The sequence below is a fragment of the Lingula anatina genome, chromosome 8, assembly GCF_051362555.1.
Source record: "Lingula anatina isolate TDL-2025a chromosome 8, LinAna3.0, whole genome shotgun sequence".
Taxonomy (NCBI): Eukaryota; Metazoa; Brachiopoda; class Lingulata; order Lingulida; family Lingulidae; genus Lingula; species Lingula anatina.
In genome coordinates this window covers 2586756-2604579 of record NC_141774.1, presented here as the reverse complement: position 1 = coordinate 2604579, position 17824 = coordinate 2586756, and the positions used below count along the sequence as shown (strand labels likewise).

At 35.5% G+C, this 17824-nt stretch overlaps 2 protein-coding genes across 4 annotated transcripts; one reads left to right on the top strand and one right to left on the bottom strand.

The window, feature by feature from the left end:
- The first annotated feature begins 3 nt into the window (after window positions 1–3).
- Window positions 4–13531, top strand: LOC106153886 (mRNA-capping enzyme). Of its 3 annotated transcripts, none has more exons than XM_013528015.2 (17): window positions 4–140; window positions 1401–1464; window positions 1803–1912; window positions 2126–2232; window positions 2582–2670; window positions 3161–3236; window positions 3673–3703; window positions 4307–4516; window positions 5101–5207; window positions 6165–6266; window positions 6818–6953; window positions 7891–7962; window positions 8789–8953; window positions 9637–9714; window positions 10229–10329; window positions 11458–11654; window positions 11939–13531. In XM_013528015.2, the coding sequence occupies exons 1-17, from the start codon at window positions 129–131 to the stop codon at window positions 12103–12105; spliced, it is 1824 nt and encodes a 607-aa protein (XP_013383469.2). In that variant the 5' UTR covers window positions 4–128; the 3' UTR covers window positions 12106–13531. The 3 variants fall into 3 exon arrangements, with proteins under 3 accessions (XP_013383469.2, XP_086850734.1, XP_086850735.1); XM_086994608.1 differs by having other exon boundaries at window positions 17–140; window positions 1367–1464; XM_086994609.1 differs by lacking the exon at window positions 1401–1464 and having other exon boundaries at window positions 28–140.
- A 307-nt stretch (window positions 13532–13838) lies between these two features.
- Window positions 13839–17804, bottom strand: LOC106153889 (uncharacterized). The gene is made up of 5 exons (XM_086994610.1): window positions 17790–17804; window positions 16775–17472; window positions 16197–16449; window positions 15682–15864; window positions 13839–15493 (listed from the first exon to the last, which is right to left on the bottom strand). Exons 2-5 carry the CDS (start codon window positions 17436–17438, stop codon window positions 15199–15201), a joined length of 1395 nt encoding a protein of 464 aa, XP_086850736.1. The 5' UTR covers window positions 17439–17472; window positions 17790–17804; the 3' UTR covers window positions 13839–15198.
- Window positions 17805–17824: the final 20 nt, after the last annotated feature.

Genomic DNA, 17824 nt, shown 5'->3' with positions numbered 1-17824 from the left:
TTTAAAATATCACCCATGATGCTAAGACATTTTATTTACTTCCGGTCGTGAACTCCGGCAGCTGAATCCAACTGGCAACTCAGTCAAAACAAACTGTTGTTCAATTTCCTAGGATTTACTGGCAAAAAATGAACCAGAAGGTAAATTGCTTATCAACCTTATCCCAGTAGTAGGAATTTTGTATCAGCATTTCACGTCAAATTATGGTAGCCACTTGTCCCATTCGGCACTTCATCCACACAGCAGCTTGGCACTAGCAAGTGGAACTCAAGCAACAAACACAAGGTTATAGGAAATTTATAACGCCAGTAGAAGTAATATAGTTCAAACCACGGGGTTTAATCACGTTTTTAGTCTGTATTTATAGCTAAAATTATCTACCCAGACATAAAAGTAAGGGAGGTACTGAAATACTTGTGATTAGCCTATTTTTACACCTCAGTATGTGCATGTAGGTGAAATTCTCATCGAGTCCAGACATTTATATCAGAAATTTTTTCAAACTGATCAGAAAATTATTAAACTTATATCTTCTGAAAGGTAATACAAAAAACAGATGAATTCTTTTGGAATTTTCAAAATATTCCAACAAGCAACAAAGATATTGAAGTTTTTTAACTGCAAAAATTCACCAAAAGTGTCCACACTCTTCAGCTAAAAACCTGTAACTACTGACCAGCGGTGATCACTCAGCTGTAGCTGCAGCTCAAATTGCTTGTGACCAATTAGGGCAATTAGGGCTGTATGTTAATCTAATGACCCGGAAACAAACCCAAATTGGCGACCACACAAGCACATGGATGGGATGGCTTCCGTGCAAATCATGTACTATAAATTTTGCACATCAAATAAACTATACTTCGCATGGTTCAATTTTCATGATTTTTCGGCATAATATTGCAAATTTCATGAACTTTACACACAATAAATTACAAAAACATCCATGCAGTACTTATCTGAAATTTTTAACATTTTGTCGAGGCAAAACTTAAAGACGTCCTCAAATCAAAGTTCTCTAAGACTGCAATACAGAAAATCACGTGACCGGAATTTACTCTTTGATTTACAGATTATCTAGTAAATGGCTTGTATTTGTTTATTTACACGGCGCTAAAAGAGAGATTTAAAAAAGGGGTGCCATAGGCGAGCTGTCAGCAGGCCGATATCAGTTTTACACTTCACTGCCCCTGGATAGTTACTACTGTAGCGCCCCTAGCGGATTGTGATATACCTGGACTATACTGCAGCAACCACCCCACAGTATAGGATGCTGACACTATTAATTTATTTATTTATTTATTTATTTATTTATTTATGTTTAATTCAGTTGCTATTAATTGGTACCATGTATTTATAATCCTTCAAGTCCAATGTTTTATGAAGATTGACTGTGTTTGCAGAGAGGCAGTCTACCAATACCACCCAGATGGTTGGAATGTCCCAGGAAAGGGGCATTGATAGCAGGTAAAAACAAAACAAAAAGTTTATATGCGGAAATAGCCATTAACTTGGCAGTTGAATAATAAGAAACAACTATCTATCACAAGCTGAATTTTTTTTTTACTGTTTGCTTACAACCTTGGAACTAAGTTGAAAGCTTCTTTCTGTATACTGGCCTCTGCACTCCCAGTAAGGAACAACATCTACTCACATCAATTAGAGAATAGAAAATGGCTCATCTTAGATAATTGAGATCGAGTCCAAGATTTCACTAGTCTCTGTTTTCACCAGCAGAAATTGGTTTTTTCCTTAACGATTTTCGAGATGGCTCTTTTTATTTATTTGTTAATTTATTTTTACAGAAAAATTCATCCCATTCAAGACCCCTCTAGACAGCCGCTACAATGACCAGGTCCCAGAGGCCAACAGATTTGACCTGGACCTGCTGTTTGCCTCACTCAAAAGTTATAAGGTGACATTCCAGGCAAAATGTTCTTCTTTAATTTGATGCAGTGAATTCATGAAAAAGTGCCATGTCCAATGTTCAAAACTAATAATATGTTTATGTCTCTTGGTATTTATAATTGAAATGTTTTGTTTTAATTATCTGAGCAAAATGATTTTTCTCCTCAGCATTCACCACAATTGATAACAGTAGGCTGAAAATGATGTATTTTTATTTCAGGTTAAAATGGGCTTATTAATTGACTTGACCAATACCACAAGGTTTTACAACAGTGCTGTAGTTGAAAAGCAGTTTGATTGTAAATACCTGAAACTGCAGTGCAGAGGGTATGACAGTAATTTCTGTTTTAAGTCTTTACCTGAGTCATGCTGTTATCCCCCCCCCCTCCTTCCTTCATTTCTCATCTTTTTCTTCATCCCTCTTCTTCTATCCCTGTGAGGTATGCCAGACAAGATGTCTGCTGTGAACTTCTCATGAGGACTAGCAGGGACATTGCTCTAAGTAACTTAAGGTGAAAGAATTCAATGGTATACATTCTCATTTGGCAAAGTGACACACTGGAAACTTGATTCAGAATTGCTTTGCAAATTATTTCACTGATATCATAATAGCATTTACTCTATGTTGTTTTCAGTATATGGTGTCATTTTGTAATTAATCATATTTCTGTTGTAGGCATGGAAGTGCACCTTCAGTTGAACAGACTCAGGCCTTCCTTAATGTTTGTGAAACTTTCATACGACAAAAGCCTCTTGAAGTTATAGGTATGTGTTGAGGGCCATTCCAGTGAAAAACCCACCCTCTATTCACCTTACATTGGTCTACAGCAGTATGATAGAGCACTATTACTAGTAATATGAATATTATGATGTTTAGAAATATCACAGCTTTGATTGATAATGCAAGTCTGATACAATAATGTCAGTAGTAAAGTGGCAACATATAAATAAATTACAAGGAATTAATTTTTAGACAACTTCAAAAACTTTTTAAGTGTATATGATGTTTTAAGGGCCTTGTTGCGGGGTAAAAATTCTTGAGTCGATAAGCTTGGATAGCTTTTTGAAAATTGGTTTAAAAGCTCCACTCCAATTACTGTGAACCCCTGTGCCCTGTTCTTCCTAGACGATTGACCAACTTATGACCAGCCCACTTTCTGTCCTGGTCAGAGGTATTGACAAGTTGTGATGTTAGTGTATCTGTACCAGAGGCAGTAGCACAACTCTGTTCATCACTGTTGTTCTCTGACTTCAGGAGTCCACTGCACCCATGGCTTCAACAGGACTGGCTTCCTGACCATAGCTTACCTGGTGGAGAGAATGGACTGGAGGTGCTGCACAGTGTTCAGTCTTAGTGTTTCTACTGAGTGTGTCAGCCACTGTCCTCTGTAACTGTGGATCTTACAGTGAATGATGCTGATTTGGATATTATGATGTAGAAAACTACAGTCATTGTTTCTTTGAAACATCATGCATGTAATAGCGATTGGAAAGTTGTTGTATTAATATAATGGCATTATGAATCATAAATTTTAGTACCAGTAGCTGTGACCAGATTTTATGATGTTTCACAAAACGTGACAGTTTTTTCTTTAAAGATGCAATTTTTGTGACATTCCAAGGTTTTGTATTTAAACAATGTAAAGTTAGCATGTAAATATGTTAAAAACTTAAAGTATTATTGATGTATGACTACTTCATGATATTTCATGACAAAGCCATAGCTGAATGCTTGTTTTAACTATTATTAATATATTTTTCATGAAGCATTGAGGCAGCAGTACACACATTTAATCAGGTAAATAAAATTTGATTTATTTTGTAATTTATTCACTCAGTATTAGTGTCAAGTAACTTAACTTTGTGCTCTAATTGATATTTTCTTGATATAAATCAAACTGTCGAAAACTGTTCTTATGCCATAAGATAAATTTTTATTTGATAATACTTTCTTTGCATTTTAGCATTTTTTTTTCAATATCAGCAGGCTTGGTAACAAAAACAATATAAGAAAAACTTAATTTAACACTTTTTGACAGATTTATGTAGCAGTTTGTATGTTCATGTTCATTCATTTGGCTTTCTTGTCTGTACAGAGAGCCGTCACCTGTGTCTGTTGTGGCTCTTGTTGCCATGCACTTTCAGAAATAACACATTAAGTTTTTAACTTTCAGACCTGATGAATATTCATAAAACTTGATAATAAAAGATTGGTGGTGATTTTGTTGCTAGGCATTATGTGATATTGCATCATAATTGACAAAGTAACCTATTTTGTGCATCATTATATTCTGCATTATGTCTGTTCATTTGACAGTTTGGTTACCTTGTTTTTGAGTCGTTTTCATTTTATAGGAACCAAACAACTTAGTTTGTGATATGTATTTTTTTTTTAATTCAGGCAAGACCTCCAGGCATATACAAACAAGAATATCTGTCAGATTTATTCAGTCGTTATGGTGACATAGAGGACACACCCACTGCCCCGCCCCTCCCTGACTGGTGCTATGAAGACAATGGTGAGGTGGATGATGATGGACAGCCCCTGGAGGAAGCAGCTATTGGGAAGGGGGAAGGAGGAAGGAAACGGAGAAAAGAAATTGATAAAAAGGTTGGGAATAGTGAAAGAAATCAAAACATTGTCATTACACTGTCACACAAATACTTAAAACTAACAAGGAAAATGAATAAAAAAGAAAGAAAGAAGGCAATTAAGGGATATATCTGTGACTTTGCAGTCCCATGGGACTGAAGGCCTATGTAAGTTATGTTTTCTGAATGTCCATGTTACGTGTGCTACACAATGAAAAATGGGTGGTGATTACGCTGTTAAGCATTAAGTAATATTACATCAGAATTAACAAAAAACTTATAATTTTCTGCACTATCACATTATTTTCAGATTTTAATTTACAAATTAGCATTTTCATTGTATGACTTTGAAATCCTGTGGGACTGAAGCCCTTTACTTAGGTATTTACAGTTTCTGGACATCCATGTCTCTTGCAGTACATTATGAACATTTGGCAGTGATTCTGCTGTAAAGCATTATGTAATATTGTATGAAAGTTTACCAAAAACTATATAGTGCACTGGCATTATTATTGTCTGCATTATGTCTGTGCATTAGACAGGTTTGCTGACTTGCCTCTGTGTCACTCACATTATAGTTGTAGAAGCTGTTTTTTCTGTCAGGATGCTCAGTTCATGGATGGCCTGGTGTCAGGTGTTCACCCAGTGCAGGACCAGCCCAGACTGGCACATATACAGCAATGCTGCCAGAAATACTGTGGATGGGAGAAGTAAAGAAATCTCTTCACATGTTATCATCTCCCTTGATTTAATTACATCATTCTAATGCCCCAATTCCTCATCAACTACAAATTCCACAAACCACCAGGAATTGATAAAGTAGTTATGATTTGCAAGAATGAATTAGGAATACTTCACAAATATTAGGATTCAGTTAAGAGAAAGTGAAGTATCTGCTGAATGCACCTAGGATTATGGCACAATTGGAAGTGTAATCTGGATTTTCGAGGAATGTTCCCTCAAGACAGGTATAAAAAGCCCCTCACCTCTACTTTACAGAATTGTACTCAAATTGTGGTTAGACAAATGCTTTACAATTCCCAGCTTAAAGTAAGAATACATAAGAATGGCTAAAAATGTACTAGAAATCAGTTACGATATCTAAGAATGTACCGTGGGTTTGTTAAGAATAATTCAAGATCTTTTGCATTCTGGAGTTCAGGACCAATATTTTGAACAGCTCAAAACTTTTGTCCCAATTTCACTATCTCTCAAAAATTGCTAGAACTGACTGAGAATAAAAAAGAATCAGTTAGGAGCTTGAAGAATTTATCACAATTGGAGTAAGAACCCTGGGATTTTATCAATTTTTGGCTGGTTGTGGAATTAGTAGTAAGTGTGGACTAGGGGGTTAAGGGTTACGAAATGTTTGTGAAAAAGAATCACAGTGAACTACTATATTTTTATCTACAAACACAACATTTTTATTTTTTTTGATTTTGTATATTGATTATTTGTATATTTAAGCATTCTCTTTATTTTAAGTCTGTTGAACATTTGTTATGTATTTTAGACTTAAAATATATTTATTGTAAAAATACATATATGATATAAAAATATAAATAAATATTATAAAATTAAAAATAATGATGATTGTTATTATTATTATTATTATTATTATTATTTTGTTTAGTTCATCTGATAAGTTAAGTGACTTTTCTATTCAGATCAGGTTTTCCCGGCGCCCAGCCTGTGTCCATGGATCTTAAAAACCTCTCTCTTCTCACTCAGAAACCTTTTAAAGTCAGCTGGAAAGCAGATGGAGTCAGGTAAGGTAAAGGTCAAATGTCAAGGCCATGTCAGATAAAAGTAAAATGTCAAGGTCAGGTGAATTGCTAGTTGTTATAAGAAAGAAATCTTTTCCCACTTCATATACATTCCTTCTAGAAACTATGTATCTTGTAATTGTCAGAGAATGAACTCCATGATTGGTGAAGAAAACCAGCTGACTTAAGAAGAGGTGTTGTACAGTTGTTAAATACCCTGTTACAATGTCCTTGTGAATTCTAGAAGAACCTCTCTCAAGTCCTTCACAGTTTTGACAATATTTGATAGTCAGCATCATATTCATATAATAACAAATATTATATTATATGAATATTGAATATTGCATGCTTTTCTTATGTTCACCATGTGAGAGAGTCTGCTGACATTGGTGCTCCAAGTGGACTCGAGCCTGGTGTAACATGGCCTTAAAGTGATAGTGTAGACAAACCAAGACACAGTAGTTTAAATTTTAATAAGTCAACCCCTTTTGCTAAAAATTTTGATAGTCAGTATTACATTCGTACATTTAATGTATATTTTTTTATCATTTTAGGTACTTGATGCTTATAGATGGTAAAAATAGGATATTTATGGTGGACAGAGACAACTGTGTTTTCCATGTTACAAATCTTTGCTTCCCGAAAAGGAAAAATCTAGAAGCCCACATATCCAAGACTCTAGTTGACGGGGTAGCTAATTGTTATACATGTGTGTTTGCCAGTGTGAATGATGTTTTTATGGACAGGTTGAACATATTGCTATCACTATCTGTCAGCCATTAGCAACACCAGGAATTAGATTTAACTTGTGAACATGAGAAAACTGTGTTAATTATTATGAAAACCATGTCACTGATGATTTTCAAATTGTGGTGATTATGCTGTAAATCACTGTGTAATGTTGCATCAGAATTGACAAAAGAAACCTATTTTGTGCATTGCCACCACAAATGTTATAAAAGGAAAACTGTGCTACTTATTATTTTTAAACTTCAAAGAATGATTCTTAGGATTGACATACAGCTCAAATTGGAAAACCACCTTGATTGGGTTGTTTTTCTTCCTTGAATTTATGCATTTTTTATGTGAGATTTTCATTGTATGAATTTCAACTCTCATGGGTGTGAAGTCTGGTGCTATGTGCATAAGTAAAATTTGGTGTTGACTTTGTTGCTAAGCATTATGTATTTTTGCATCAAAATTGACAAAATATCTAATTTGTGTATCATTATTTTCTGCATTTTGTCTGTACATTTGACAGCTTTGTTTTACTACAGAGTAAAACACAACTTGAGTTGGAAAACCATTCATATTGGAATATATAATGAAGTTATGAAGTTCTTTTTTTTTTTCTTTACATTTTTTCTAACATTCGATTTGGCATTTTTAAGATGTTCCATGAAAGAGAAAGCTGATCCGTTATTTCCATGAAAATTAACACAGATAATTTTACAAATTTTTCTTGCTAGTTTTTGTGTAGTAATAGCAAGTGTAAAGTACATTGTAGTGTTTAATTTTCATTTTTATACTTTTTTTTTCATATGAGATTTCTGTCTGTGGAATAACACAGACTTTTCCATGAGGCACCATCATGACCCTAACATACAAATATCCTCTCTATATTTAGGAAATGATCATGGATGAAGTGGATGGCAAATCTGTCCCTAGATATCTCATCTATGATATAATAAGGTTTGAGGTAAGTCCATATAGATATACTGACAGTCAATGAAAATGCATCAAAAAAACTTTCTTGTACTTATTTACAGAGAATCAATTCCAACTATATAAACGAGTACAAATGCACTTGGTCATAAGAGAGAGGGCTGTCCACTCGATGTTTAAAATTTCTGCTTCAGTGATTTTGTGATCAGCTGTTACAAAATCATGTGTTTTTCCTGTCTTGTGATTGGTGTGAATTAATCCGGTTCAATATGGTGATTAATTAAGCCTATTTAAGGTAGTCACCAAATACAGTATGACACATGACAAAAAAGTTCAGTGATGCCACGTCTGACACTGGAAGAGCGACTGCTGGCCCTGGGGATGCTGGAGACTGGGCAGAACCAAAGAGATTTAATCATGTGACCTTGCATTTTAATGATCTTTTCTGACCTTTATTTCACCTTGTGTGACTGAATAATGGGTCATTTTTCACATGAAAAATGTTATTTTGTTAATGTGCCAAAGGAACTTTAAATATTATTTGATAAATAAATGATGCGTTTTCATTGACTGTCTATATGTTTATATATTAAAAATTGTAAGTGTGTTGTATTTTTTTCTATATTTGAAAATTATTTTGAGAAGTTCACATTTCATGATAGTGGATAGATAAGTGAGAGTTCATAGTAAGTCTAAAAAGTGACTATTGGTTAACATACTTTCATAAACCATGAATTCAACAGATTTGAGAAATGGTTTTATTTATCATTTTGTTTATTGCTTTATGATTCTTTGCTGACTAACAATGAACTATACCATTATACAACAAAAGCATTATTTCCTGGAAATCTCTGTTTCAGGATGTGAATGTTGGAGGGGCAGACTTTGACAGAAGGTTGCTTTGTATCAACAAGGAAATTGTGCAGCCTCGGTATGAAAAGATGAAACTTGGACGCCTCAATAAGTCAGTGGAACCTTTCAGTGTGCGAGCCAAGCCTTTCTGGGATTTAAATATGGCACAGAGTGTAAGCTGTTTAACTTATATACTATAATATGGCACAGAGTGTAAGCTGTTTAACTTATATACTATAATATGGCACAGAGTGTAAGCTGTTTAACTTATATACTATAATATGGCACAAAGTGTAAGCTGTTTGTCACTTACACTATATTAAAGCCTTCCTTATGTCAAGACATAGCCAACAAAACTTGGATCAGGGAAAGTGTGTGTGTGTGTGTGTGTGTGTGTGTGTGTGTGTGTGTGTGTGTGTAGGAGAGAGAGAGAGATTAGAAGAGGATAGGAAATTAAATAATTGCCTTTATTCTAAATGATAGAACATGACAGCAAAGCATGAGCATGCTGTAATTGTGAAGCAACCACACCTAAACTAGAGGAGTTTCTATTTTATCTGAGATAGAAAGGTTAATGAATGTCTTGTATATAATAGATAATATAACAAACACCAGGCTATCAAAAGCAGGTGATTTCTATATACCTCCCAAGTTGTTTGCTATTGTTTTTTTTTTTCAACTAAGTATTTTTTCTTTATTAATATTATTTATTTTTTAAGCAGCCTTTAATTTTTTCAACATCTGAAAGAAATACTTTTTGTGAAGCATACAAAATTAGGTATAATTATATTTTGTATAATATCAAGAAAAAATAAGTGAAACATCAAAACTATTTTAATATTTCTTTTCCTTTCAGCTTCTTGATGGTAAATTTGCCAAAGAAGTGAGTCATGAGACAGATGGTTTGATATTCCAGCCAGCAGGACAAGAAGATGTATGTTCTGCACACACTCTCCCACATAATCCCATAGATGGGCATAATAAATAAGACTGCATTCCCACAGATTTAGATCGATCCATCTGGATCGACCTAACTTCCTGGGGGATCACGCTAAATTGCTGTCAGTCGAGCGTGCACCATAGTTAATTACCCCCTTACAGCTTTTAGTAGGAGGGACAGACATTTAAGCCTGTTAAGCTGACACCAATCTAGTGAGACTCTCCAGGGGGATAGATCGATCTAAATATCTGTGGGAATGGGCTCTAAGACATGGTGGATTATTGATGTGGATTTAGATCACTGTGACATTGCTGACACTATTTTTATATTATGACGAAGAATTTGCTTCAGTGCAATTGAAATTGTGCATATATAATTTTGCATTTTATAAATTGTTATCATCATAACAAATAAAATTTAGACATTAATTTCAACATCAGTATTTATTATTAAGTCATAATTATTTTGTAACAATTTTTATCTGTGACATTTTATTTTTGTGTTCCAGAAATATTTCCCAGGTCGTTGCCAAGACATGCTGAAGTGGAAACCCCCCAGTCTAAACTCTGTGGACTTCAAGCTGAGTATTGTTAAAGAACACAAACCAGGGTCAGTGGTCCTTGATTTATTGTTAGAGCCACCTTTAAAAGTTAAATATTGTTACATACAGTTAGGAATATAAATATAATAGTAAAAAAAATAAGTTAAAAAGCTCTTTAGAGCATGTATTCTTGAGATAATTTACAAATAAATCTGATGTTTATGACTGTTAACTAGAAGTCTCTAGATATCAACAGTCACATCAATACTATGTCATGTAAGATAAGGTCTGGTATTGAGATAGGAATAAGATAACATAATGCTGTCACATCAATACTATGTCATGGGGAATGTGGTTATTTAAGCTGATGACTTAACAGCAACATTTTTGGATATATTATCGACTTAAAGCAGATCTCCCTCACATGAACAGCAATCAACACAAAACTTGGATCAGGGAAAGGTATGCATGTGTGTGTGTGTGTGTGTGTGTGTGTGTGTAGAAGAGAGAGAGAGAGAGAGAGAGATTAGAAGAGGATAGGAAATTAAATAATTGCCTTCTAAATGATAGAACATGACAGCAAAGCCTAGCCATGCTGTAATTGTGAAGCAACCACCTATCTAATCACATCAATAGGAACTACTAGTTGATACCAGGAAATTTTCTTGGAAGGCTTACTTTTGATTTTATCAGTATAGCAGCAAAATAATGCGCATGTTTAATGGAACATCATTATTAGGGGGTCATATTTCCTAAATAAAAAAATGGAATGCCAAACAACAAAAAAAGGGATTTCTACTTTATATGTTTATTTTCATTGTACCAGTATTAAGATAATTATTTCATTTAAAAGAAATGGAGGAGAAGTTCTATAATTACAAAATGTAAGCATTTATGGATATATTTTAACTTGTAATAAATGAAAGTGACCACTGAATTGCTTCAGTCCCAGTGTTCTGATGACAGTATCTTAGAATGGGTGAGCAGGAAGGAAACAGTTGGGACTGTCCTCTGGAATGGATGCCATTGTTGTTTGCACAAAAAAGTTTTGGTCTGCTTGGGTTTTGGAATATCCCAGTGGCAAAGAATACAGTGCTGGCATCTGCATTTTAGCTGCATTTTAAGTAGAAAGTGCTCCTAGCTGAAGTCCTGAATCATGGTGGTTTTAAAAGCATTCTATTTTCTCTCTTTTCCAGCTGTCTTCCAGAGTGGAAAGGTTACCTATATGTGGGGAGTCTGAAATCACCTTTCGCTGAAATAAAAATTACCAAAGAATTAAAGCAATATGATGGGAAGATAATAGAATGCCATTTTGACTTGAACACCAACCAGTGGAGGTTTATGAGGGAGAGGACAGATAAGTCATTTCCTAATGCATATACCACAGCTATGGGTGAGTCACAGTAGGTGGTCCCTTCAAGACACACAATTATTGCTGGGCCTTTGTATAGCTAGTTTTTAAAAAATTTGTCTTGCATTTTCCCAGATGTCATTGACTTCATAAAAATATATTTATTTATTTAAATATCTGTCTACATACTCTGTGACAGGTTATGTAAAGAGGTGGAGATTTTAAAATAAAAATAAATTGCCAACTCTATTTTAAAACTGCAGATCTTACGACTACTTAAAATTATCAAGCTTCACAAAAATAGCCATTTTTTTCTTCTTCTTCAGGAGTTTGTGAAAGTATCAGGAACCCAGTCACAAAGGAAATTCTCTTTGAAACCATCAACAATAAAGCATATAAAAAAGACAATGCATGTCCACGAGAACTGAAAAGAAAACCATCTGGACAAGACTCTGATTTAATGCCTCCTCCCAAACTCCCTGCCATCAGCTAGCACAACGAGAGGTGACCTGGAGACAGGCAGCTGTTTATGGCAGGTAGAAAACCTGGGCATTGCAACATAGCAATGTTCACATCCAAACAGAGTGATGGTCATGGACGACCAGGGACTGGATGGTTCCTTCATAAATATCAGAGAACTTTTAAAGTGGGATTATTTCCAGTTTGGCATATTAATTACAAAGCAGCGCAAGACAAGTGAACAAGATAGTTACCAGATGAGAAAGTGCCAGCATCCAGAAATAGTGTATACTGCATTATGTGAACACAAAGGAGAATGAGTTATTAAAGCTTTTTGAAATCTGTCACTGTCTGTGTTTCTCACGATTAAATAATTGTCCAGGCTAAATCTGTCTGTGATGCTATGAATCACTTCAGCCAGTTTGAGAAGGAAATATTCTAGATTTTAACATTAAGACTGAAAAAGATTTAAAAAACAGTTATGAAGTTAATAATGATAGGTCAAACAAGCTGAAATTGGCCTGTAGTGCAGCATTAGGAATCTGTCCATGAAGCAAGAGGAATAGAAATGACTTCTGTGTCTTCTGCATAAAGACGTACATACAGCATACTTGCTGGGAAAGGAACAATTTCATTATTTAAGCAAAACTGAACGAGTGAAGCTGATATTCCAACTTGGCCAGTATTCTAATGTTATAAATTGCTCCAGAAATGTGGAGGATAACAAGTCCTGGTTTCCATTTCACTGTATGACAGAAGAATGTCATTCTCTTGGGCCTAGAAATGAAGATTTGGTTATTTGCAGTCTGTGAAGTTGAATCAGTAGGGTCAAAATCTCTGATAGAAATATTGAATTGAAAAGTAAATTAACTTTTCTTACTTGAATTGTATCTTAGCACTATGAATCATTCATGCAAGTTTGAGAAAAATCAGTTTTCCTGGAATGGTGTTAATGATGACAGTGCACAAAATGGTCTGTAGCAGTGTTAACATAAAGTGATTTCCTGTAATGCATATAAAGCACTTCTACTAGTTTTATATAAAAATTAAGTTAACTTGCCAAGTCATAATTCAAACTATCTCACATTCTGTCGAAAATGGGCTTCAAAACTGCAACTTCAAATTTCTTGTCGGAAAGTTACCCATTTCCCTTCCCTCAGTTCAAAAGTCACTAATGACAGTACTGTGCATGATTTACATAAGCATCACTCTCACTCTGAAGTATGGAGGTAACTGTGTGCGCTATAGCATACTTATTTAAATGAGACTGCCAAGAGATATACATATCAAACACTAAGAAGACAGAAAACATATGTTCAAATATCGCTTTTTATGAAATGTGAAAGGATGCCCTTTTATACTATTTCAAACTATATGGTGGCAATCAGTCCAGTTTTGTTGCAAAATTGAGATTTCAAATACAGAGTAAAATGATTTTTATATCTTTTAGGGTATTGTAAGCCTTTATTATCATCCAGGTACCAAAAGAGATGTTTTTCCTGCATCTAATTATTCAAAAATACATCTTTGTGCGGATTTAAAACAATAAAATATCTCCTCAAAAATATAAAATATTTGCATTTATTTTTTATCCTTGTAATGTATATGCATAGGCATCTCAAAACGTTACATCATCTATTTAACACCTTCCAATTTTGAGGTGAAATAGCAATCGGTATGGGGCATAACTTCATCCTTGAACAAGATTGACACATTTCATAACGTTTATGAAAATGGAGGAGTCTTCATCCTTCAAATAAAGGCATGTCATGTTTAAAACATTTATTTCAATATGAAATATCACAATTTTAATTTTGTCTCATTGCAAACCATTAAGTATAATTTACACATGATATGTATGGAAAGTTTTAATCAGTAATGAACTGATGAACGTGAGCTATGAATACTCTAGGTCCTGCCAGGGTTCAGGTCAGTCTCTGGACACTGGTTTGTGTCATAACATAGCAGTCTTTCTGACCAATCGTGCAGCCTGTAGCAATTGATTACAAACATTGAGTATTAATAATTTCAATAAACAAACAGAACAGATAAACTTGGGAATTATTACCAGTCCAACATTTCATTATCTGGCAAGACGTTTTCACCACGGACTGAGACTAGCAGCACTGTGGCACTACAGAGCGGTAACAGCTGTGTTTGAATAAACTATTGTAACTTTGGAGAGAAATAATTCCAATTAAATTCTTTGTTGGATTTGCTGACATAAAGAGTAATACACCATGGCACATTATGATGGTAAAGATGGTAAAATGTCGGCTTAGTTAAGCAAACTTATGGAGAACTTGACACCACATTGTACAACTGACATTGGTCAGTGCAGGAGAACTGGACACCACAATTTACAACTGACATTGGTCTCTGCTGGAGAACTGGACACCACATTGTAGAGAGCTGCTTGAGTGGAACATTACCAGTGACAACTAACCTATTCCACAAGATGACTGTAAGTTAATGAATGAAAGAATTATTATTCAATGTAGGTATAACTACTCCACAGTTGCTTCTACAACTCCATGGCAGACTCTTTAGTGTAATAATATCATATAGAAAATGCAATCTATTTAATTCACAAGTGGATAAACCAATTTGAGGACTTGACTTGGAAACATGAGATCTGTATCATTCAGCATATTTGCCAGCTGCTGCTCATGATGAGAATAAGAGAACTACCATCTCCAGCTCTTCTCCATCCCTCAGAACTCGTCTTACAACAAGTTATACAATATGTGGATTGTGCACATCAAGCTAACAAAAAATCAATTTAGGTATTGACTTCAACAAAATATTCATAATAAACTAATAAAAGCACCTTTCCCTTCAAAGAAATTGTTCTGCAACAATGGAACATTCCAAACAGTTTACTTTTGACATTAATGAAAAGTTTTTATAGTTTGATCTCTGTTTATGTTATATGTCTATGTTATTCCTACTGATGGCCTCACTTTTTCACATTGGAGCAACAGCCTGAAAATAGCGAGCTATACCACCACTGTCCACTGTTCAAGACTCAAGTGTTACATAAAGTGTGAGAAAGTCTACAAGTCCTCAAAATCCTGCAGCCAATCTCCAGTCAGTGGTGACAATAACACAGACATGAAGTTCAATATTAAGAATTTGACTCAGCTGTAGAAGGGAGATCAACAATATCGCTACAAAATGCTGATAAAGATTCATTGACGGAGTCTGAAACTTCAACCTCAGACATAACATAGTCCACAGACAACACCCTGTGGCGGCGTTTGTAGATTCTGTCCCGTTCTCTTTCTTTTGCACGCTGGTTAGGGTTTGTTTCTCGCACCACTCTCCGCCGTGCCCGATCACGCTGGCGTTCATGTTCTCTGTACAAGGGATCCAGTCTGCGCAGCTTCATTCTTTGTTTTGCTGCTTCTTTTTCCTTCAACCTGCATCAAATAATAAATACTACAAAATATCCACCAATACAGAATGTACTACTTCAAATAGTTGCCATTTTAAATAACTCATTGACTTTCATCAAGTATCTTTTATACTTTTATTGAACTCTTCAGGGAGGGTAAAGATGCACCCATTTCCTCCAATAACTTATTTCAGTTCTAACAACATAAATAACCTGTAATCTGGATCTTTTCTCAGCAGTCTCTTCTTCTCTCTGTCCCGCATTCTCTTGTTGAAACTTCTCAGGGCTAACTCTTGTTCCCGGGGGGTGGGGGGCAGACTGCCGTCACCCAGGGGCACCAAGGCCACAAACGATTCCTGTGAGGTGTTCAAGTCATTATCACTGGAGTCTTCAACTCTGAAATTATCAAATAACTATCTATGTCATCTACAGTATTCCAAGAAACATTGTAATAACTAAATAATAGGTTTACAATCTGAAAGAGTTGTCATGTATCAAAACACATAAACACCCTCCTAAGTATAACTCTTGGCAAAACTGGTTCCAAGCCAACATTAATTGGACTAAATGAATTAAAAGTCATTACAAAATCAGTGAATAACAAGATAATTATACAACAAAATTTTAGTCGATAATTATTTCAATCGAATTAAAAAACAGTTTACATTATCATATAAGTCTCCTGTTGACATCTTTAGTCCGTGATAATGATTTCCACACACACCCACCCTGGCATTTTGACAACATCTGTCTCCCACAGCTGACTGCCCCCAGACTGCACATCTATAATAGTACCAATTGCATCTAAAGTTGCCAGTCCACCACTGCATCCCCCCTGTGACACCGACGCCCTCTGGAGATCAGCCAGACCTTGGAAAGTTGTTGTAACCTCTGTCTCCGCAGCAACGGAGCCCAGGAGTTCTGTATCATTGAAGTGGTTCTCTATGACAACTGCCTGGTGAGGAGGAGAACCTGCTGCCTCTGTAGGAACACAGGAAATAGTTTTTATTTCATTCATCACTCGTAAAATTCATATAAAATGTGTCAGAGGATCATTTTTTCATAAGAAATGCAAAGTTGAAAATTACAAAAGGGCCCAAATCCATAAAATACCAGACTTATGCAAAACTGTCAATTACAACACAGGTACAATCACATTAATTCTTTTAACCGCCCTTATTTAAAAACATTTTGGGTAGGTGCTGTTAGGATATCAAGTGCTGAACTAGGATTCTTATATCTCATTATAAAAATCGATATAATCTGTGATCAAATAGTCTAAATAGTGTCTAAATAGTCTACTTACTACTGGTAGCCAGTTCCACGTGTAGTCCACTCTCTTGTAAGCTATTCAGAATGTCTAAATTATCTACTGTTACCACATATACAGTCTTTTCAAGCTCATTTCCCATTGAGATGCTTCTATTTAACCGACTGCTAGAATTTACAGCCTGTTGCAGTGGAGACACAGTTTCAATGGTATTAAATGGACTGGGTTTGGGTTGAATCTTTCTTGGCGTTGACTTTCTAGGGACTTTCCCTGTCAGACCAATGATTGAGCACATGCTTGGCTCATTTGTGTTACTGGAGGGTGGATGGACATCAGAAGATGCCAAACTAGTCTGCTGGTTATCAGTGGTGGAGTTCATATCCGAGGATAATAGACTCTGCTGACTGATGTTATCCCCAGAAAGGCAGATGCTTGCATTCATTGCACTGTGTATTTTCCCAGCTAGAATATCTGCCTGCAGGGAGGGTTGTGTTGATGGGGAGGGCAAACTTGATAATACTTTCCGATTTTCCAAGTTTTCAAGCAACTCCTCTTCACTGATGTTGCTACTAAGGCTGGAAGGCAAGTCCAAGGTGGTTGTGATGACCCCTATGGAGGTCATATCCAGCGCCTGCTCGCTATCCTCTCCTTGCAGGCAATCTAAACTACTTTCGTTTGAGTTTTCATCCTCATTTGCCATGGCGCAGCTAAGTGGCACTACTTCACATCTGCTTCTGAAAATAGGAGGTAAAAAAATGCATGTGTCACGCTCATGAATGTACGTTGCCAAAAAAGTATGTCTCATATGCCCAATCTTTTGATAACTGTAAAATAAAACCTGGTCATTTGGATCTGGCAATTGAGGCAGACAAGTCGCAGTGGTGTCTCACTGAATGTTTTTCAACAGACCCTTTCTCTAACCTCTAACAATGAATGAAGAAAATCATTTGAGTCTACCATAAGCAACACATTCTAAGAAAAGCTACTAATGCACTGAAAATCCCCAACTCCCAAAGTCCTCATGATCACCAAGAGTATCTGAGAGACAAACCGCGACTTCACCCCATCCTTACCTCTCCTACCTCA